The sequence below is a fragment of the Macrotis lagotis genome, chromosome 8 (genome assembly GCF_037893015.1).
Source record: "Macrotis lagotis isolate mMagLag1 chromosome 8, bilby.v1.9.chrom.fasta, whole genome shotgun sequence".
NCBI classification, from domain to species: domain Eukaryota; kingdom Metazoa; phylum Chordata; class Mammalia; order Peramelemorphia; family Peramelidae; genus Macrotis; species Macrotis lagotis.
In genome coordinates this window covers 120,501,855-120,525,277 of record NC_133665.1, presented here as the reverse complement: position 1 = coordinate 120,525,277, position 23,423 = coordinate 120,501,855, and the positions used below count along the sequence as shown (strand labels likewise).

Here is a 23,423-nt window from a genome sequence, read left to right as displayed (position 1 = left end):
ACACACACACACACACACACACACACACACACCCTTACTACAAATCTCCAAAGAAGAGCATTCCTCCTCTTCTGTTTTACTTAGATATATTTAATAAAAGAATGCTCTAATTTAGTTCCCATTACCTTAATTCAACTCTATTCCCATTCAGTGTTAATGAAAAACAAGTTGCATCTGTTCATCCCCACCCTTCCTTCATTGTTTCCAGATCCATTATTTTATTATTTCTTCATGAGACCTATTTTCCAACTCATCATGTTTTTTTCATTCTTAGTTGCCAAGTTTTCAGGTCTAAAGTTCTCAGTGCAAAATTTTTCCTACATTTTTGTTGTCAGTCCTACAATATTCTAAAGCATTGATTATGTCTTTATATATACGTCTGCTACTCTCCTAGATGCTGCTCTTGTAATTTTATCTGCAAGGCATGTTTACACGAAGGGGACCTTATTTTCTCTTTGGTTCCCATTATGCAATTCCCCTATGGAGTCAAATCAAGAAGCATTTATTGGCAGTATAATAGGTGCTGTGTAAAGAAATATGAAGAGATTGTAATTTGGCTTCAGGGAGCACTTTTCTAGCTTTTGAGTCTTCTTTTGGGAGATGGATTTTATGAAAAGTAGACATTGGACAGAGAGACAGATGTCCAACTTTCCTAGAGCAACCATAGAAGAGACAGTAGTAGTTGGATAGTTGAGATATATTTATTTAATTTTTATTTTAATATTTTTCCCCAATTACATTTAAAAGCAATTTTCAACATTCATTTTAGAAATTGAGTTTCAAATTCTCTCCCTTCCTAACCTCTCATTCAGAAGACAAGCAATTTGATATAAATTATACATGTGACATCATGCAAAGCATTTCTATGTTGTAGGAGAAAATATAAACCAAAATAAAAACTCAAGCAAAATGAAGAACGTAAAAATCTATGCTTGGATCTATATTCAGATTGTATCAGTTCTTTCTCTGGGGATGGATGACATTTTTCATGATAAGTCTTTTGGATTATTGCTTAGAATAGCTATTACTGTGCACAATGTTCTCCTGGTCTACTCATTTATTTCTCTTTTTTTTTATTCTTCTCATTTCATTTGCATCAGTTCATATGAGTTTCCATAGGTTTTTTGTAGCTGGATTTAAGAGAGAGACTATGTGACTAGATTAAATACACATATTAAAATAAAAAAGTATTCTTGGGGTAGTGGTTAGACTGGTTCCCAATGTATAAGATTGAAAGAAAGACAAATGGCCTGCTGTGATTTAGAGCCACTGGATAAACCAACCGATTATAGCACAATAGAAGGTTCCTTGGATTCGCTCTTGACATTTCTTTCCTTTGCTCATTTCACTGAGACACACCGCTGCTCTCTAGATGGAATTTTAGAACAAGTAATTGTAAGCCTAGCATGAGAATGTCCTAATACTAGAGTATTGAGCTCTAGTAACTCACATATAATGCTGGTGAGTTATTTCATAACCCTTTGGCAGATCTGTAAGAGTTGGTAGAAATCTGTGGTGCTATATTATATAGAGTTTGAACAGGAAGGCCTGAGTTCAAATCCTACTTCAGACTCTTATGCCCATGTAACCCTGGGCAAACCACTTAACCTTTTTCAGCTTCATTTTCCTCATCTGTAAAGTAAAAATAATATTATCTGCTTCCCAGAATTGTCTTCTGATCAAATGAGATAATACATGTAAAATCCTTTCAAAAATCTTAAAATGCTTTATAAATGCTATCATCATTATCAGAGCATTTCTTATATCAGTGAAATTACAGGTCCAGCTCATAGCCTATTTTTGGGTGATGATTAATTTTCTATTTCAGAAGTCTGTTTAAGGTACTAGCTCAGTGGATATAACCTACTCTCAAGAGTTGAATAGAATAGCTCTCCACTTGCACTGTTTTTTAATCATCCTGACAGGCCTCTTAGATATCTTTTTAAAGGTAGACAGATGGAACCTTTTGGCATAGGTAGTGATGAGGAAACACAGCAATGTATTTCTGTATTTTATCATTCTCTCAATGCTTTTATTATTTATTAGCTATCAAGTCAAGATTTTTCAGAATGAATTCTTTGTAGTTCTGCTCCTTGGTGCAGAGGACATAAGGTAGGGATATCAGATGTATTTAGATGTATGCAGATCTGTTTGACCATCTATTCTCCCCAGTGCAGCAGATTAAGGAGTTCAGAGGTGATCTTGGTTTTTATCATGTCCTTAACCGACTTGCCCATCCCCTAGCTCTCAGAACATTCATTTACCAAAGGTAGTGTGGGAAGTGAGAGAAGCCACCAAAAGCCACCCGTGCTGGTGATAATAACAATTTTTAATTGTTCTAGTTTCACCTAAAAGAGAAGTCTTTGACCTTTTCTGTGTCAGAGACCTCTTTGGCATTCTGCTGAACTCTCTTGACCCCAGAATGTTTACTTCTGACTTCAAAATTGAAGAGAATTCTAAATTCAGTTAACTGATAATAAAAATAAAAAATGATTTTTCCCCATCCAAGCTATCCTTATGTATCTCTGTGCATCCCAGCTTACTCCAAAAGTAACTAGGAAGTCCTGTCTGTGAGTTATAATAGTGCGCTCGCTCTCGCTCGCTCTCTCTCTCTCTCTCTCTCTCTCTCTCTCTCTCTCTTCTTATTTGTGTGAAGCTTCTCCCCTGAGCTCCAGGTTTCTGAACTCAGTCAACTAATTTTTAAGTACTTTTGTACTCTTAGGTAGAGCTGGAGATATAAGGAAAAAAGAAGGAAATATCTCTTGGGAAAAAAGAGCAACTGGAAATACCTGAGTACATTGGGAGACAGTGATTGTTTAAGTTACTTTCCAGGTATCCCAGGGTTTGGATACTCCACTCTCAAGCCAGATTGCTTCTCCTCCCCAACCAGGGGCATAGTCTTCTTTTATTCAGAATGATTTTGAAAAATCTTTTTTTTTTCCAGTCTTTTCCTGAAACTCCTCCTGTATGGACTTAATACTGAGTTGATAAGTAAGTCTAATGAAACAGATGACTGCAGTAAGATCATAAAAAAGTTGATGACCCTTGGAACTGGATGCATTTTATTCTGATGATTATTATTCCTGTGTGTTATCATGTGAATTTGTTACCACAGTGGCTTCCAATGAAGAATTTGCAGGTACTCTCTGAATCACCAGGATGAGTTTTATTTCTATCCATCACCAATATAAAGGAGACAGGGTATAGAAAGGTTTCATATTCATTTGTGCTTAACCAGTTGTCTTTTATCCTTTGTGCCAAGGGAAGACTGAGAATAAAACATCTGGTAGGTAAATAGGAATCTTGAATTTCAGATAAATCCTCTTAGCATTCCATTGATTTATACTTCCTAAAATGAACTGGTATTGATTACATGCATGGTTTTCAGGGCATGCCTTCCTTTCCTTAAAAGAAAATTATTTTTAAGTCCAGATTGATGATAGTACTTTGGCACATATGTTATTGTTTCAACCTGTGGGATTGGAGCATGGATACAGATTATGGGTGTGCTCAGACTCTCATATAGCATTTTCAGGGTTTAGCACAGAGTTGTTGTTCAGTTGTGTTTGACTCTTCATAACCCCATTTTGGGTCCTTATGTATCACTCTCTTGGCAAAGATTTTAGAGTTTCACCATTTCCTTGGGCACTTAATGTTTATTAACTGATTTTTCACTAGGATTTTGGCTACATCTAGACAATATCAAACTTCTAGATATTTGGAATTATGGATCTTGTAGTTGCCTTGATTTCATTTAACTAGTTAGAGTATTGAACTCATATATTTCTGTGTATTAATAAACTGATATACATTTATTTATGAGTATTAATAAATTGATATACACATATAATAGTGGATTCTATTTTGTGTATTTAATAGTACTTAAACATCCTAGTGAACTTAAAAAACCTAGGACCTAGGTAGAAAACCCAATTTGGAAATATCAAGGATCTGTTGGCCATGGTGTAAGCAGGCTTTTTGTAGAATAGTGGATATCATACTGGATTTAGATTCAAACTTGAGTTTGAATTTCTCATCACACATTTTTTAGTTCTGTATCTGTGCAAACCATTTAAGCTTTGTCAGCCTTCCTGATCTGTCAAACAGATTAGAGGGTTGCTGAAATTAGAGGGTTGTTTGGATTAAAGTTGACAAATGATGTTGTTTGTACTTCATTCTCAAAGAGGATCATAGCATCAGGAACATGATGTCACTACTTGCAAGAGAATTGGATTTGAGTGAGGCATGGCTGTGCAAAGTCTCCAGTTCACTCTCTCCTTCGGAGCCATCTGGTCCATGGGCAAGATATAGATTAGGATGACTGGAGATGGTTCCAATTGCAGTAGAAACCTTGGCCTTTTTAGGCTAAGGTCTTCATCAGGTCTCAGTTTGTCTGAGGCAACATCCATTCAGTGATTAAGATAGGTAAGAAATGAGGCAAAGAATGGCCCTCCTTTACCTAGGCCCCCCCCTTCCCCCAAATCAACCTGGGAGGGATAGTACCTTATAAAATTGAAACAGCTATAACAGTGGTGGCTATTATTAATGTACAAACTCACACATAAATATATAATTAGTATATAAACCAGACTCTCCACCTAGACATATGCGACAATTTATCATTCCCAGCGATCTCTCTAGATTGGTGACATGAAATAGCAGAAATATTTTATTTTATAAATAACTTTGGGGAGTGGCATACCCAGATTTTTTTAAACCAGTTGGGAATAGCAAGTATATCATTTGACTCTTCTGTTATTCATGTCCTATCAAAGCATCCTAGAGGAGCTTGAGCAGCTTTTTGTGTCATTTTTGGAGTGTGTAATGGATCTTTCTCTTATCTCACCAACAAGATCAAGAAAGACTCTTAGACATTTCTCAGAAAGAATTCAACTTGGGCCCTGATGATTGTACCAAGAATTGCATCTCATAAAATGGATATTAATACCATCCATTTACTATCTATCCTCACATCTTAATCCTAACTCAACAATAAAATATTCATTTAGACTGGCACAAAATGAATCTCTTAGTATAAAGCTAATAGCATTTTATTTAACAAATGTGTCTTCTTAACAAATTAGCAAGAATCCAACATATCATTTTGAATGTCTACTCTTTTGCAATCTGAACCTTGCTACTAATGATTTAATTCATTCAATAGTTGTCATTTGTAGTGGAGCACTTCAGGCTTTAAATACAAGTTGAACTAGATTTATAGTCCTATTTCTGAGATTCTGTGAGTCCTACATAGGATTAGTGAGTTGCTTTTGTCACCAAAAGATTTCTCACCTATTAGCCCATCTGTTAGCAATCTTCTAACTTTGTTTATAGAATTCATAGGATAATAATAATAATAATAATAATAGCTAGAATTTATATAGTGCTTTAAATTTTGCAGAGTAATTTTTTGTTTGTTTGTTTGTTTTGCAAGGCAAGTGGAACTAAATGACTTGCCCAAGGCCACGCAGTTAGGTAATTGTTAAGTGTCTGAGGCTGGATTTGAACTCAGGTACTCCTGACTCCAGGGCCAGTGCTCTATCCACTGGGCTACCTAGCTGTTCAGTTTTTTTGGTTTGTTTTTTGGAAGGCAGTGGAGTTAAGCAAATTGGCCAGGGTCATACAGCTAAGTAATTATTAAGTGTCTAAGGTCAAATTTGAACTCAGGTCCTCCTGACTCCCTGGCGATGCTCTAACCTCTATGCCACCTAGGTGCCCTGAAGAGTACTTTTATAAACAACTGATTTTATCCTCCTCATCTTCAGGTTGGTTTTTATATAGCATTTACTGTGTACTAAGTACTTTATTATTATTATCTCATTTGAATGTCACAACAACTGGGTTTGGTACTGTTATCATTCACATTTTACAAATGAGGAAACTGAATTTGTTCTGAATTTGCAAGAAAACCTCAAAATAGTGTCATGGAGAGTAAGTGACTTACTCAGGTCATACTACTATTAGTTAAGTATCTGGGGTCATATTTGGGCCCGGGTCTTTCTGACTCCAGGTCAAATGCCCTATCCCCTATATTACCTAGCTGCCTCAGGAAGAAGGAAGATTTTAGAGATAGATCATCTGATCTAAATGCCTTAATTTATAGATGAGGGAACTGAGACCCAGAGGGAGAAATATTGCTCCAGGAGACATAGCATTAGCTAGTGGCAGAACTAGGATTAGAACCCAACTCTCTTATTTTCCAGTCCAATTCTCTCTTTACTTTGCCATGGCTCATTTTTGGATGACAGCCCCAAACAATGGGCTATCTGGCTCTACTTAAAGCTTTAATCTTGTTTGCCTTTGGACTCTATTGTTTTGGGATCCCCTCCATGCCAAGATAAGGTATTGGAGTAGGACTTCAAATAAGGATCTATTAGATTTAGTCATTTCAATCTTTTCTGATAATCCATGATACTACTTTGAGGTTTTCTTGGAAGAGACAATGGAATTACTTGCCATTTTCCCCTCCAGTCTATTTTACAGAAAAGAACCTAAGACAAACAGGGTGAAATGGCTTGCCCAGAGTCTCACAGCTCCTTAATTATCTGAGGCCAGATTTGAACTCAAGAGTATTGGTCTTCCTGAAGCCTAGTGTTCTATCCATTGCACCACCTAACTGCCTCTAGGAGATAGTATGGGGTAGCTGAATACATGTTAAATTCAACAGGATCTGGGTAGGTCAAACCTGCCCTCTATTTCTTGTCACCTGTAAACCTGGGGGGTTGTCTCTTTGCCTCTTTAGATCTTGGTTTCTTTCTTTTTAAGTGAGGGAGTCAGAACAGATGACCTCAAAAATCACAACTCCAAATCCTAGCTGTTGGTCTTCAGGGAAAGAGAAAAAGGGTCCATACGAACCAAAATATTTATAGCAGCATTTTATAGTGGGGAAGAATTGAATACCTAATAGCAGCATTTTATAGTGGGGAAGAATTGAATGCCTACAGAGTAGTCTATCGATTTAGAATTGACTGAACAAAATATGGTCTACTAATATTGTGCTATGAGAAATGATTAAGAGGATGGACCTGGGCATACTTATATGAACTAATATGGAACAAAGTGACAAGCAAAGTAATTTATACAATAACAAGAATATTATAAAGACATATGACTCTACAGATGGTTTTGACAGTGGATAGAGCACTGGCTCTAGAGTCAGGATGACCTGAGTTCAACTTTGACCTCAGATACTTAATAATTGCCTAGCTGTGTGACTTTGGGAAAGACACTTAACCCCTGTTGCCTTAAATAAAGTTTTACAAAAAGATGGATCTGAGGTTTATTGATATATATTTATAAGAAAAATGTTATAATTTGGAGAAAAGATTAACAGTGCTGAATAGTTTTATTGTCTTCCATTTTCTAGGAGAAAGATGAAAGCCCGGGCTCCTCCTCCTCCTGGAAAGCCATCTACAACTCCAAGCATCCAGAGTGATCAGAAACCAAACAGAGACTTGGGAATCATGCCTCAGCAGAACCTAGTCAACATGAAAGAAAACCTAAGGAGCAGCATGGTGGATGCTACTGTGGTTTTACCTAATGGATTGGAAATAAAGAGTCCTATCAATGGGAGGTGAGTACTTTATAGGCCTTTGAATACTTTAGAGTAGAATAAGAATGAGGAATGTAGCAAGGGCATCACCCCTGACTAATTAGCCTAGCCCTATGACTACCCCTTTGCATCTAGGAGGGTTTGGGGTGATCTTTTCTTTTCTGGAACTCATTTGGGTTGTCTTTCCCTGTCATGGATCATATGACCCCTTGGGAAATAAGGAGATTCTACATGAGAACAGGAATTAGTTCCTATTATTGGATAAATGTTTTCCAGTAGAAACCTATTTGCATAAAGACAAAGTGTTTTTAGAGTAGTTTCACGAGAGATGGAATCCCACCTACTTTGACTCTCCCTATTAAATTCTATCATTCCCTGATTTTTATTTTTGGTTTCTTTTTCACAAGGCATTGGGGTTAAGTGACATGTCCAAAGTCACAAAACTAAGTAATAAGTGTCTGAGGCCGAATTTGAACTTAGGTCCTCCTGACTCCAGGGCAGGTGCCACCTAGCTGCCCTAGGATCAGAATTTTTAAAAAGAAATGCATTACTAGGAAAAAATCAGTATAATTTTTCTTGTAGCATATACTCACATAAACAGTGAGGGAGAACAAAAACAAAGGAATCTCATTTACAAATATGGGCAATATTTAATTAAAGTCTTTCCAAAGCCAAAGGATTTGAGCAAAGTCTGTTGAATTGGGAATCCTAGGTAAGAAAGAATTTCAGAATTATATATTCCAACCTCTACTCAAAGCATAAATCCTATTGTTTTGATACCATGGGATCCTGAACTGAGCTCTAGGTGATGTGGTAGATAGAGTATTGGGCCTGGAGTCAGGAAGAGCAGTGAAGTAATGGCCTACATGGAATTTAATTTTGTATGAAATGCCCAGTACTTTATAAATTAAAGAAGTCTTGCAGTTTGAAAAGTTGTCAGAATATTCTCACAATTAAAAATTGCCTTAAAACATATTTTAAGAAAGAGTTTATTTATTTTGAATTTTACAATTTTTCCCCTAATCTTGCTTCCCTCCCCCCACCCCCCACCCCCACAGAAGGCAGGCTGTTAGTCTTTACATTGTTTCATGGTTTACACTTATCTGAGTTGAATGTGATGAAAGAGAAATCATATCCTTAAGGAAGAAACAAAGTATAAGAGATAGCAAAATTACATAATAAGATAACTTTTTTTAAATTAATGGAAATAGTCTTTGGTCTTTGTTCAAACAACACAATTCTTTCTCTGAATATAGATGGTATTCTCCATCACAGATAGCCCAGAATTGTCCCTGATTGTTGCATTGATGAAATGAGCAAGTCCATCATCACCCCCATGTTGCTGTTAGTGTATACAGTGTTTTTCTGGTTCTGCTCATCTCACTCAGCATCAGTTCATGCAAATCCTTCCAGGCTTCCCTGAATTCCCAGCCTTCCTGGTTTCTAATAGAACAATAGTGTTCCATACATATACCACAGTTTGCTAAGCCATTCCCCAACTGAAAGACATTCACTCAATTTCCAGTTCTTTGCCACCACAGGGCTGCTTTGAATATTTTTGTACAAGTGTTTTCACCCTTTTTCATAATTTCTTCAGGGTATAGAACCAGTAGTGTTATTGCTCGATCAAAGGGTATGCATATTTTTGTTGCCCTTTGGGCGTAATTTCACATTGCTCTCCAGAAAGGTTGGATGGGTTCACAGCTCTACCAACAATGTATTAGTGTCCAAGATTTCCCACATCCCTTCCAACGTTGATCATTGTCCTTTCTGGTCATATTGGACAGTCTGAGAGATGTGAGGTGGTACTTCAGAGATTCTTTAATTTGCATTTATCTAACAAGTAGTGATTTAGAGAAATTTTTTCATATGTCTATGGATTGCTTTGGTGTCCTCATCTGTAAATTACTTGCCGTAAAAATTGTTTCCTAATTTACTGCATTTCTTTTGATCTTGGTTACAGTGGGTTTGTCTGTGCAAAAGCTTTTTAATTTAATGTAATCAAAATTGTCTGGTTTGTATTTAATGATGTACTCCATCTCTTCCTTGTTCATAAACTGCTTCCCTTTCCATAGATCTGACAGGTAAACTATTCTTTGATCTCCTAGTTTGCGTATAATATTGTAAAACATATTTTTTAAATGTTCCTTTTGTTGTTATGAGTTTTTATGATCAGATGCAAAGTATTTCTATAGGTATTAATGTGGAATTTAAATTAGAGAGATTGCTAGAAAACTTTTTTAAAAATATACTTCTTTTTCTCCAAAGTTATCAAAAAAGCACACAGGAATAAGCTCTTTCCCCAAGGTCTTCTGTTGGTTTAAGTGAATTCCAAGAAGATAACTAACAGTCAACCTCTAACAGATTGTGAGGATGATAGATTCTGCAAAATGTCAACTTTGTTTTTGCTTAGGGCTTTAGTTTTATGTCATATTGTTTAATAAAACAGTAGTGACCTGGAGCCAGAACCCTGTGCTTTGTTTAAAATAGCAATTATGATTTTTTTTTCTAAACTTGAAGCATCTTATAGTCTTTTTTTTTCAGCAGTGGAATTTAAGGGAACACATAAGCCTTCTGGATAAAGTAATAACAACAATATTGGCTGACATTTATATAGTGTTTTAATATTTGCAAAACTATTTGCCTATATTAGCTCATTATACTATTGAAATAATCTCTAAATTATTATTATTCCCATTTTACAGATAAGGAAATTGACAGTGAAAGAGAGAAATTTAGCCAGCTCTTTGGGTAACACAACCAATGAGAGAGTATCTATACTTAGGTTTTCCTGACTATGAGACTGATACTTTATCCAATCACTTCATCTTTTAATCATATCAATGGTGAAAAAAATTAATTCCATCTCTTAGCCATAGTTCTTACCATTCATCATTGCTAGCTTTTAAAGAAAATGTATGGTAACTCAACATTGGTACTCCTATAATATTAAACAAAAGATTTTGGTGATTTTTATTTTGTCCAGGCATAACTGAAATCTGCAGTCCATATTAGACTTTTATATACTTTTATATGGTGATCAAAGTCAGGAGAAATAGAAAGTGCCAATTTTCTAGTTATTCTTAATTAATTTGGTTCAGAATGCTTGCAGAAGAGGCATAAGATGACACCCCTGTGGAAACTAGTTTATAGTGCTCAGTCTACATATCTTTTCACATAACAGCTATTCAATTAATGGTGGTAGAATGGACTTGAATAATTATGTTATTCATCTAATATTTTTCTTAAATGGAGGACAAATGTGAAAAGAATATCTTTTGAGAGACAATTGCTTTTGTTGATAGAAACCCTTAGGAGAAGAATGGCTACTATGTTGAGTTTGGGGGGGGAGTAACATCATTTTGATGTAGACAGTCAGCTATGTGCAGAATACATTTAGAAAGGTGGAAGGCGAGGTTATCTCCTTTGCAAAGGAGTGACTCTTTCTCTTGAGTTACCAAATCGCTGAGTGTGATACCTAATAGCAGTATAGAGATTTTATGTTCTGGCTCTCATATAACTCAGAGGGCTTTTCTATGGTCCTCAGGTATCCTTGGACTGTGTGAAGTCATTGGGTATCCCAGCCTCTACAGGAAATAGGAGACTGGCTTACACTGGGGAGAGAATCTCCTTTCTCAGTGAAATCTACATAGGAACCAGAAACCTGTTGTCCATGTGCCAGTGACCCTTGTGTCCCTTCCATTGTGGTATAGGTAAAAGTAAGGAGCAGGTGTGAGGATCCTAGTTGCTCCTTCAAGTGAGAACCATGCACATGTTGGATGCTTTGTCATTGCTCCTTTTGCAAAACTCTGAAGTATTGAGCTCATTCTGGATGGAAGACCTCACTGCCATGATGGGATGATAGCTGATTGCCCTGTACTTTGGGAAATGTATCTTATAACTCATTTTGAGTCATTGGCTAAAACGTTCTCTAGTAATTCATCTAGTTGGTCAAAATAATTTAATAAGTGCCCATTACGTAGCAAGCACTGAGAATTCAAAGACAAAAATGAAATGAGCTTATATTATAGCAAGGGAGATGATATGAATGTGTGTAAACAGACATGCACATATGTGGGGGTGTGTGTGTGTGTATATGTATATATATATATATATATGAACATAGATGTGGTTGTATATAGAAGTTATATAAAATAGATATAATGTAATTTTCAACTGTCTTTGAAAATTTAAATTAATAAACACATTATTATAAATAGTCCTATGCTAGAATTTATGAAGGGAACTATATTAGCCCAAGGATTGAGAAGCTTTTTTTTTTCGCTTGAGGGCTTCTGACTGAATAAATTTAGGATCATGCTCAAGTAACATTGATGTTATAGAGATTTGCTGTGGCTGAAAAATTTGTCATTGTGTGGCCAACCTTGTTATAAGCCTCTCTAAACTTAGGTAATATTGATGATGAAAACAGTGATGATGACTGTGGTGTTGGTGGTAACTTCCTTTTCTATAGCATTATAAAATTTAGTACTTTGCACATATTATCTTTCTGTGAGATAGATATTATTTTTATTTTTATTTTGCAGAGAAGGGAACTGGGTCTCAGAGAGGGTAAAGTGAGCTGCCAATGGTGAGCCAGCTGGGAAATGTCAGAGGTTGGTGTTTGAACCCAAGATTTTCTTGACTCTTACACTATCTACTGTACCACACTGATTCTCAATATTCCAGAGGTCTCATTCAAAGCCTTTAATACCTTTGAGGGACCTGCCAGAACTTAAATTCCTTTAGCATTCCCTTTGAGATGGAAGAGTCATCCTGCTGCTGTGAATACTTGTGGAAGGAGGCCTTGAGTGGCAAACGCAAGTAAAAAAACAGCAGTTTAGTTTTTTAGAGAGAAACAGAATAGCCCTTGACTTACTGATGAAACCTTAGAAAGTCTATCAAATAATGGAAGGAGTTCCTGTTACATTTTATGGTAAGAGAGACAGGAGAGGGAAAGGAGAAAGAGATGTGGCAAAGAGAGGAGGAAAGAATACCAAAGTTTAAAGGGTGAAAGGGAGAGAAGGGGCAAAGAGATAGAGAATTAGGCATCTGTTAGCCAAAATCTAAGAGAAAATAATGCTTGTTTTATTTTACCTGGATACTTACAACAGATTATCACCCTTCACTGCCTTATTCTAAAAACCAGTATAATCTTCTTCTGAACATCTTTTTTAAAATACGGTTTCTTTTTTTTTTTTGGCAAGGCAATGGGGTTAAGTGACTTGCCCAAGGTCACACAGCCAGGTAATTTTTAAATGTCTGAGGTCTGATTTGAACTCAAGTCCTCCTGACTCCAGTGCCAGTGCTCTAGCCACTGTGTCACTTAGCTACCCTCATCTTTTTTTCAAACTTCAATTCTTTAGCTGTTCCTGCCCCACCCCGGGCCTGTTTTTTTTTTTTTTTTTAATGGAGCTAGAAAAAATTTACACCTATAGAGAAATACATTTTTGGGGCTAGTGAAAGGAACCTTAGTATCAGCCAATTGATTCGATGTTATTCAACATCTCTTTAGCCTTTAAAAGTTATCTCTTTATCTAATATTGTTCTTGGTGACCATGGAGATATTGAAGGTTTATCTGAGAATCCTGTCCTCTCTTACAAGCCAGAGACTTCACATCATTTCTAAAACCATAGCTCTGATATAGACAGTTAATACTGCTTATAATTTTTGATATTTTGCTTTCAGTTGTCTAAACACTAAAATATTAATAAAGGAACATATTGAAGGTTGAGGCTAAAGATTAGCATATACTTTGGGATGAAATATTTAGGGGAGCAGCTGCTGTGGAAATCCAAAGTTCTTTGGTTTGCATGTGATTAATGACTTGCTATAGAATGGAAAATTTCCAGTCATTTGAAAATGACTCTAAAATGAGAAATGAAATGACACTGAAACGAAAGCACAATGACTAGCTAAATCTTACAACCATTTTGCAAGGATTATTAACTTACAATAGCTGGATCTTTAAATTTTAAATTTGGAAGGGACCTTAGAGATTTCCTATCCCATTCCATCTTAAACTGTATTCCATAAATTTAGATGGCATACCAAGTAAAAAAGATAGAGGGACAAAGAAAACACGAAAAAGGATAAAAAACCTACATATACAAAAATATTTATAGTAGCTCTTTTTGTAAGTGGAAAAGAATTGGAAATTGAAGGGATGCCTATCAATTGGGGAATGACTGAACAAATTGTGGTATGAATGTGATGGAACCCTACCATTTTATGAGGGACAGAATTTCAGAATAACCTGGAAAGACTTGCAAGAACTGTTATGAAGTGAGCAGAACCAGAAGAATGTTCTACACTCTAACAGCAACATAGGATGATGTGATAATCAACTATGATGGACTTGATCATTTCTACAGTACAATAATCAAAGATATTTCTAAAAGATTTGTGATGGAAAATACTATTCAAATCCAGAGAAGAAAATGTGAAGTTTAAATATAGACCAGAGTTTACTATGTTCAAGTTTTCTTATGAACTATACTATTTTTCTAACATTTTTCTTCCATTTGGATGTGATTCTTCTTTCACTATACAATTAATATGAATCTTTGTTTAGCATAGATACATAGCTATAGATACAACACCTATATTACATTGCTTACTTGGGGAAGAGGGAAAGGACAGAGGGAGAAACTATAAAAAATGACGTTGAAAACCAGTGTGTAGTTGGAAAAAATAAAGGGGGAATAAAAGGGGGAAAATGCAAATGTAATGATAGCTATCTGCAATTTTCATATGATCTTAAAGCACAGTGGATTATTACCATTCAAAATAGTTGGTTCTGGAAAAAATTATAAAGACATTTATAAATTAAATACCACACTTAAAACAGAAATTCAGATTGAAAACAAAATGGATAAAGAAAAATATTTTCTAGGAACAAATGGGGAATTAATAAGGAAAAACAAAAATTGTTAAAACATTTTATAAGGTGTGAATCATTCATTTTTATTCCTTTATGAAATAATTTAAGTGGTCTTCTTGTTCCCTATGGTTATTAGTTCTCAGCAATTTGATGTTATAGCTATTTTCTTTACACTTCACTGAAGCCATCTTTTCCAAGGTCACTAATGAATGAACAGATCCAAAGTCATTTTTTCAGGCAACATTTATTAAGCATGCTTAGTAAAGTGTGCTACACATTGTGCTAAATGATGAGGATACAAATTAGAGCCAGAACCTGCTCTCAAGGAAATTACATTCTAATGGAAGAGACAATGTGTCCATGTGTACCTGAATGCACAATATATGCAAATTATACATAACCTTATAGGGGAAAGCACTGGTGATTGAGAACATTAGGAAAAGTCTCAGGTAGAAGAGGTACTTGAGCAGAGTTTAAGAAAACAAAGGATTCTAAGAGGGAAATTACTTTAAGCATGGAGATAGTATATGCAAAGGCTCTGGGAAAGAGACAGAATGTCATTTGGGAAGAAACATAAGTTGGCCTATATTGGTGTGTGGAGATAATGTGTGAAAAAAGTGGAAAGATAGAAAGGGACAGGTTATCAGAGTTAATATGAGTTCCTGGAGGTAAAGGGAAATCACTGAAGTTTGAGGATTGGAAATGTGTGGGGAAGCTATGATGAGGATACATTTGAGAAAAAAAATCAACACAAGGAGATCAATTAGGAGGCCATTGCAAGAAAGTTACCTCTTTGCCCCATTTAACTAACCTACCTCTTCCTTGGTTATCTCTCCTCCCTAAAGTCTCTAGCTTGTCTCTGTCCTAACTCTCCTCCCTCTTCTTACTGATTCTCTTAGATTAGAAATTCTCCATGACTCTTTCCTTGGCAGTCTTCCATCTAATCTTTCTTGCACTTATTGCTTACCTTTCCATGACTTCAGTTATTACCTTTGTGAAGGTCTGTACTTCTGCCCCCTCCCCCATTGTCTTCTCAAAGCTCTGTTTGCTCATTTCTAGTTGACTCCTAGATAGCTCCATCTGGGTGACCTACTGTTAACTGAAATTCAATATGTCCATAATTTGTGTTATTTCCATTTTCTCATTCATTCTTTTTTTAAAAAATTCCATTGTATTGAATTTACCAACTTGTACCAGTTATTTGTGGATACATCTTCTCCTATAAGAAAATTCCCCTTCCTATTCCTCTATCTCAATTGATAGATACACCATTCTCCTAGTCATACAAATCTCAATCATCTCTCACCCTCTCTATCTAGCCAGTTGCCATCCTTTCTGATCTATCTCAAGACTATTGTTGATATGTAACTTCCTTTCATCTCCCACTTCCAGCACCTTCAATAGTCACTCACTCCTTCTTTCCTTGATTGTTGTACTGTAGTAGTCTTCACTTAGTTTCCCTATTTTATCACCTTTCTCTGCAGTGCATTTTTAACACAGCTACCAAAGGATTATAACATGCAAATCTCATCACATAGTTACTTTACTGAAAGACTTTCATTTGCTTGCAGAACTACTTAAGATATCTGAACCATCCATAGTTTGACTGTAACATGCCTTTTCTATGTTAATGCACATTAATCCCTTGCTTAGAACATACTTGCCACTTAATCTGGACTATCAGATGATGACCTGTTCCCTCTCAAATTTATGTTGGCATCTCCTTACCTGGAATAGTATCTCTACATGTCCACCTTTTGAAGTATTTCTTTTATCTAGTTGAATACCATTTCCTCAGGGACGACTGTACTCATCCTCTTTAAGAAAAATCTCAATGTATTTAATTTATGAACTTGTACCAGTTATTTGTGTATACATCCTCTCCTGTAGATCATAATCTCTTGAGTATAAGGACTATATAAATTTTTTAAAAGTCTTTTATCCTTAGCACACATCAGTGTCTAATTAGTTGAATAAATGTTTAATAAATATTTCTCAAATTGAATTGTTATGTTTTTTTAGGGTTTTTTTGCAAGGCAGTGGGGTTAAATGGCTTGCCCAAGGCCACACAGCTAGGTAATTAAGTGTCTGAGGCTGGATTTGAACTCAGGTACTCCTGACTCCAGGGCCGGTGCTGTATCCACTGTGCCACCTAACTGCCCCTGAATTATTATGTTTAAAAATATTTACTTTATACCCAGTGGTCCAGTAAGGGACCATTGAAAGAAACAAGTACTCATTAAAAAGTCATTAATATATTTGATTTTAGAAATACCAGGTAGCAGGAATACTGACCAGTGCCTACCTATAAAGAAATTCATAAAAGGATTGAGAGGTTCATATGGGCCTCTTTTTCTTTTTAGAAGATGTGGTCATTCTATTTGTGCATCCTTTTTTGCTACAGCAGCTTTTGGAGTGATTTCTCAATTCACACTAGAGTCCTCAAAAAAGTAATTTATAGTTAGGTGGATGGCATTTTCATTTACTTACTATAAATTGTGTGAAATGCTTCACTTTTAAACCAACCTGATAGAGACAGAGACAAATAACTGCTATATAGTTGCTGCTCCTTTTGTAAGGTATTACTACTACTACTACCACCACCACCACCACCACTACTACTACTACTACTACTACTACTACTACTACTACTACTACTACTACTACTACTACTACTACTACAAAATTGTAAATTGAAGCTCCATATATGAAAATATATTTTAATAATATTTGGACAACAGCTGCCTGAAGGAATTTGTTATCTCTTATTAGAATGTAAACTACCTAAAAGCAGGGACTTTTGTCTTCCCATTTCTAAAATCGATCTCTCTATTGGATAGCACATAGAAGACTCTTAACATATAAATGCTTATTTGATTTATTGATACCTCCAGGATCACATTAACTCTGATTAGACTGGATTGTTGTAAATTCATTTTCTTAAGTGCAATTATATTTGTACCTGATAGTAATTAAGTTTTCTTTAGTGAACTTGCTTCTATTTTAGGTTAAAGTGGGAAGAAGCAAATAGCAAAAATATGAATGAATGATTTTACTAAATTTTTAACCACTGAAGTGATCTTAGCATGATCATCATGGAATGGAGGTGATATTGCTTTCCTGAAAAACATGCCAAGGGCTGTGGCTAATGTGTCTAATCCATAGACCTAGTTAAATTAAATCATGCTTCAGATATTCATTACTTCTGTGATTCTGGGAGAGTCAGTTGACTTCTCTGAGACTCAGCTTACTCATCTGTAATATGAGGTTGCATTTGAGTGACCTTTAAGATCTTTTTTTGTTCTACTTCTTTGGCCATGACTGTTGAAGAAATGTTGATGAATAAATGTAATGGAATACTATTTTGATATAAGAAATAATAAAAATGATGAATTCAGAGATATTTAATGTTCTAATGATCTAATGCAGAGTAAAGTAAGCAGAGCCAGGAAAATAATTTATCCGTTAACAACTCTGTAAAGAGAATCAATTTTGAAAGACTTTTTTTGAAAGACTTATGAGCAATTAAATGACCAATCAATTCTGGATCAACAGTGATGATCCATGTTATTATATATCTCTGGATATGGAAGCAATGACTCTGAATACAGAATGAGACAAATTTTTGGCTAGGCTAATTTGAATTTTAGCATCAATTTGTTTGACTTAATATACTGCCATTTGTCATTAGTGGTAGGAGTTGAACTCAGACCTTTCTAATTCTGAGTCCAGGTCACTGTCTAATAAACCAGTCTGCCTTGTCTTATTTAAATCATATAAATTAAGAAAGTGACTATGGTATTATTATTTTCTTCTTGGTAACACTTTCCACAATAATTTTGTTTTGTACATCTTTATTTTGTTAATCTTGTTATGTAATAGGTATCTGTGTTGGTGTATTACTGAATTATAAGTTTCATGAAAGCAAGGATCTTATTTTATCTAACTTTGTCTCTTCCCCAGGATCTAACAGTTACCTCACTATTAAATAGCTTAATAAATATTATTTTTAAAGACTGACATTTTGAAACTTCCTTTAAAATCTGTTTTTAAAATATAAAACATGACTTTATATGAGAGTCATGAAGAAAGGGTTTCAGGACCATAGAGAACAACCTGAATATTCCTTAGGTCCATGTCTAGAATATATCTTTTCTTTTTTTCCTTTTCTCTTATTTTCCTTTTCCATTCCATTCCATTTTTGCCTTTTCAAGGAAGAAAGACACATTTAAAAATCAATCTTTAAATAAAATCTTTAATTAAAAAATAAAAAAATCAATCTTTAATATAATTTTGCTATAATGGACTTAAAACGTGTTTCAGAATTTAGTTGCCAACTAGAGGAGGTGATTTGCTGGTGCATGAATGAGTATTCTTCTCCTCCAGCTGTTTGTAAGCTCAGCAGTCCCCACTGTAAGATCTAGAACTGCATCCAAGTCTGGGAAATGTTCATTCAGGGATGTAATTCATATGGCTTTCTGAAAGTAGCAGCCATAATTGTTGATGTGCTATTGATTTCCAGCCAATTTGGGATGGAGTTTAATAGTCACACATGGTGGAGATACTGGGCCAGAATAGTGTATTTCAACTAATGCAGGACAGACAAAGAATCAATATGACTCTGCTAACACTGGAAACCCCTCTGTTCTGGCCTGTTCTGGGATAGGGCAGGTTTATTCTCTGCAATGGAAAAAGGTGTGGTAAGTCCTTCAGAGATCTCAGAGTCTCGCCTTTCAGACACACCTCCCTCTAATTAGATGTTATTGCTAATCCCTAGAATGACAAAACAGAAGGCATTTGTAGCTTTTATATTTCCTGTGTGTTGTTTGCAAATTAATCCAAATATTTGTATGAGGAGTCCTTTAATTCATTTATTTTTATAAGGGTAGCAAAACCTGAGCATGGGAGAGGAGTGGAGACGCTTCAAGATGATGGGAACAAGGACTTTTTTCATTCCTATGAATTATAAATGATGACAAATTTATTATCGGGCAGACAAAGATTCAATTTAACTTTCCCCTTTTCTTTTCCTCACTTCATACTTGAATTCAGTTCAATCAATATCTGTTTAGCCCCTACTTATTTATAAATGGCATTTTGCAAAATTCTGCAGCTATAAAGACAATTGAAAAAAAAAAACAGAACAAGTCTTGTTTTCAAGTTGTTGAGAGAATCTATTGGAGGAATACAACTTTTAGGCAAAAATGAATATAAGATTATTTGAGTAAGGATAGACAGCTGGGATAGATTTCCTATAAGAGATGGCACCCACATTGGCCTTTGAAGGAAGACAAGGATTTTAAGAGATGGAGATAAGAAGAAAATACATACCAGATGGAATGTCTTTTATTAAGCATTAATGAGTTTTTAGAACAGTCAGCAAGTCAGTTTAACTAGAATGCATCTAGGAAGGAAGGTATGCTAGATCCAGATCATGAAGAGGCAACTGTCAATGCCTAACTGAGAAGTATGCATTTTATCCTACATGCAAAAGGGCCAGATTTGGGCTTAACCAAGACTATTTTGACATTTGTTTGGGGATAAACTGGAGATAGAGAGGCTGGAGATAGAGGGACCAATTTAAAGGCCTTTTGGAGTAGTTGACATGATAAGGAATATGGGCCATCTGAAGTAGAGAAAAGGAAGGTCAGGCATCTGAGAGATGTGGAAGCAGAATCATTGATTTCAAATTGAAATGAGGGATAACATAGTAAATTCATAATAAATGCTTATTGATTTGCCAATTGCTTATTTCAGAGCTTTCTTTTTTCATTTATCTTATTTTTATTTGTCCTTTTATGATATAAATTCATTTTTGTATATGCACTAATAGTAGCAGAAAAGATTGTTGACTTTTGTTTTCCTGGATAAATTTCATGAACTTCTCAGTGACTTACTGAAATCATCATTTTTTTTTTACTTGAAGAAAATCCTAAAATAAATGAAACTTGAATATTTAAAAGCTACTAATTTACTAACCTAGATTTCCTTGTCTAAAAGCAGATTTGGAAAGGAGTTATGTTTCTTACTATATTATTTAAATCTTTGACTTTGCATTATGATTTCAGTTTTGGGTTATGGGTCATATTTTCCTCTAACAATGCTGTAACTCAGAAAATAATACATTAATCCAGTAATACCTTAGCAATCCATTCTGTCTAGTACTTTGAAAACTTAGGGCTTTCTCAGGGTGAGAATTTCATCTGATCTGAACCCATTCCCCCATTTATTTAACAGTCTTCATGATAGTCTGGCTAAAAATCTCAATGACTGAGGAAGGAGAGGATCCATCTGTTGATAAGCCCCATGGAACTTTCCTAGTCTGTTCCCTGAATAATAGACTTAAAGTTCATTGCTGGGCCATCCTTGAACTTTCCAACTCAGAAAGATGTGTCAATTTACTGTCATAACCTTGCAGAATCTATTCACATGCATATCACGGTGAAACATGTATATAGCACTTTATGTCTTAGTGTAGTTGATGCCCTCCACTAAATTTAAACACACACATACACTCACCTTTCTTTTAATGTTGTGGCTTTTCACTATTTATTTATTTTTTAGGTTTTTGCAAGGCACATGGGGTTAAGTGGCTTGCCCAAGGCACACAGCTAGGTAATTATTAAGTGTCTGAGGCTTGATTTGAACTCAGGTCCTCCTGACTACAGGGCCAGTGCTCTATCCACTGTGACACCTAGCCCCTCATTATTTATTCTTATACTGAAAAATTGAAAATGGTGTATCCATTATTTAGATTGGGTAATTATAAGTTTTAAAAATCTATCCAATATTGTTTATACACTAAGGGACATGACAGTATGTTAAATTATATTTAGTATGTTGGTAAATAACACCTAGGGCTTGTACCATTCTGGAAAGAATCTAGAATTTGGAGTCAAAGGATCTGAGTTTGAATTCCAGTTCTTCATCTGTGAAATGAGAGGTTTGGATGAATGACCTAATAGCTAACATTCGGTTAGCATTCATATAGTACCTTAAAGCATATAAAACTGGTTTGTTTTTTCATTTGATCCTTACAATTCTGTGAAGTGAACGGTACCATTATCTCATTTTGCAGATGAAGAAACTTCATCCAAGTGAAGTTAAGTGACTTGTCCAAGGTCATACAGCTAGTAAGTGTGTGAGTCAGGATTGCATCTAACTCTTAATTCCATCACTATACCCACTGTGGTGAATAGAGAGGTCAAGTGATTTGACCAAGGTCTCATAGCTAGTAAGTATCTGAAGCTGAATTCGAGGTCAGATCTTCCTAATTCCAGGCTCAACATGCTATCCACTATACCCACAAGGCAGCTCTTCTGAGGTCAGTTCCAGGGCTAATTCTATGATCCTATAACTGTACAGTACTTGTTACATGCCTTTGTTTTGGAGAGGTTTTCATTGTTGTTTAGACAGTAGATTTGTAAAGAGGTAGATATCATTGTTTTCATAGTACAGTGGAAAGAGCACTGGTTATTTTCCAACATACTAAATATAATTTAACATACTGTCATGTCCTTTGGTGTATAAAAAACATTGGATAGGTTTTTAAAAACTATAATTACCCAATCTAAATGAGGAGACATAGCACTTCTTTACTATAATAAGCCTTTCGATAGGTCACAACCACTCTGAACCTCACCTTCATCTGTAAAATGAAGACAACAGTGCTTAATACTTTTTGACTCCTGGGGTTGGTTTTGATTAAAGTGCTTTATAAACCTTTAATCATAACAGTGTATGATATTCAGCAAAGTGCTCAATAAATTTTTAGTGAATTAATAAATAAATAATGGTACCACAGAAAGGATATTGACATTGAAATTACTTTGCTTCAAATCCTATTTCTGATACTTACTATCTTGTGTGACCTTGGGCAAATCCCTTAACCTCCTAACCTTAGTTTCCTCATTGGTAAAATGAGGGATTTGGATTCAAGAGCTAATAAATTCCTTTGAAGCTCTAAATCATTGATTCTATTTTCATCATTACTATTACAACCAGCCAGCAACTGTAATTTTTTGTCTTTTGATAGAAACTGGTAATTTGAATATATCTTACCAAAAAAAGAAAATGAAAATGATTTCTGGTACCAAAGGTAAACATGGTCTTATAAATTTAATGTCTAGGAGATAAAAATTCTTTGATAATGTTAATCTTATTTAACATATCATTTGACCGTGCCCACAGTGATAATGAATGACATAACTGCTGTAGAGGAGTACAGAGACTGTCTAAAGTAAATAAATATATGGAATGTTGTCTATTGAATCTTCTCCCCTTGGTTCTGGAAGAATTTCTCTCTTGGCATGGTGAAAGTTCTGGCTCTTATGGCCCATTGTTCTCATCAGACACTGGGAATACCCTGCAAAAATAAACCATGTCCCCAGTGAGATGGTTGTAACTCAGTATTGGGAAATGAAACATTTTTGCATCACATAATCTTTGATTAGTAATGATGATCACCTTCAAATAAGAGAGCACTTCGTTGAACTAACAGGAGAGCACAGGTTCTCATTTCTTGAGATTTTAGAACTGGAAGGGTCCTTCTTGTTCAGTCAGCCGTCATGTCCAGCTTTTCATAATTTCATGCACCATACTGTGTGTGATGTTTTCTTGACAAAGATAGTCAAGTGATTTATATTTCTTTAATCCAGTGGATTGAGGAGAACAGAGGTTAAATGACTTTCCCAGGATCATATAACTAGTTGATAAGTGTCTAAGGTCAACTTTGAACTCAGTTCTTTCCTGACTCTATCTAGCTATCTCCTTGGTGAATAGAGAGGTCAAGTGATTTGGCCAAGGTCTCATAGCTAGTAAGTATCTGAAGCTGAATTCGAGGTCAGATCTTCCTAATTCCAGGCTCAACATCCTATCCACTAAGCCACCTAGCTGTTCCTAGAAGGACCCTGAGAGATCATTTATATTATCCCGTTCCATTTCACAGATAAGTTGACTGAGGACCAGAGAAGTCAGCAGTTAGTTAC

The 23,423-nt window shown here is 35.4% G+C and overlaps 1 protein-coding gene across 15 annotated transcripts in view; it reads left to right on the top strand.

Annotated features, from left to right (window-relative positions):
* Positions 1-23,423, top strand: part of COBL (cordon-bleu WH2 repeat protein) — a 330,921-nt gene that overhangs the window by 97,018 nt on the left and 210,480 nt on the right. For 13 of the 15 annotated variants that reach the window (XM_074198296.1, XM_074198310.1, XM_074198305.1 and 10 more), the window contains exon 2: positions 7,367-7,573. In XM_074198296.1, coding sequence (XP_074054397.1) covers positions 7,367-7,573 — 207 coding nt within the window. Of the gene's footprint in view, positions 1-2,944; positions 2,992-3,017; positions 3,140-7,366; positions 7,574-23,423 lie in introns of those variants that run through there. The other 2 variants (XM_074198301.1, XM_074198302.1) reach the window with 2 other exon arrangements.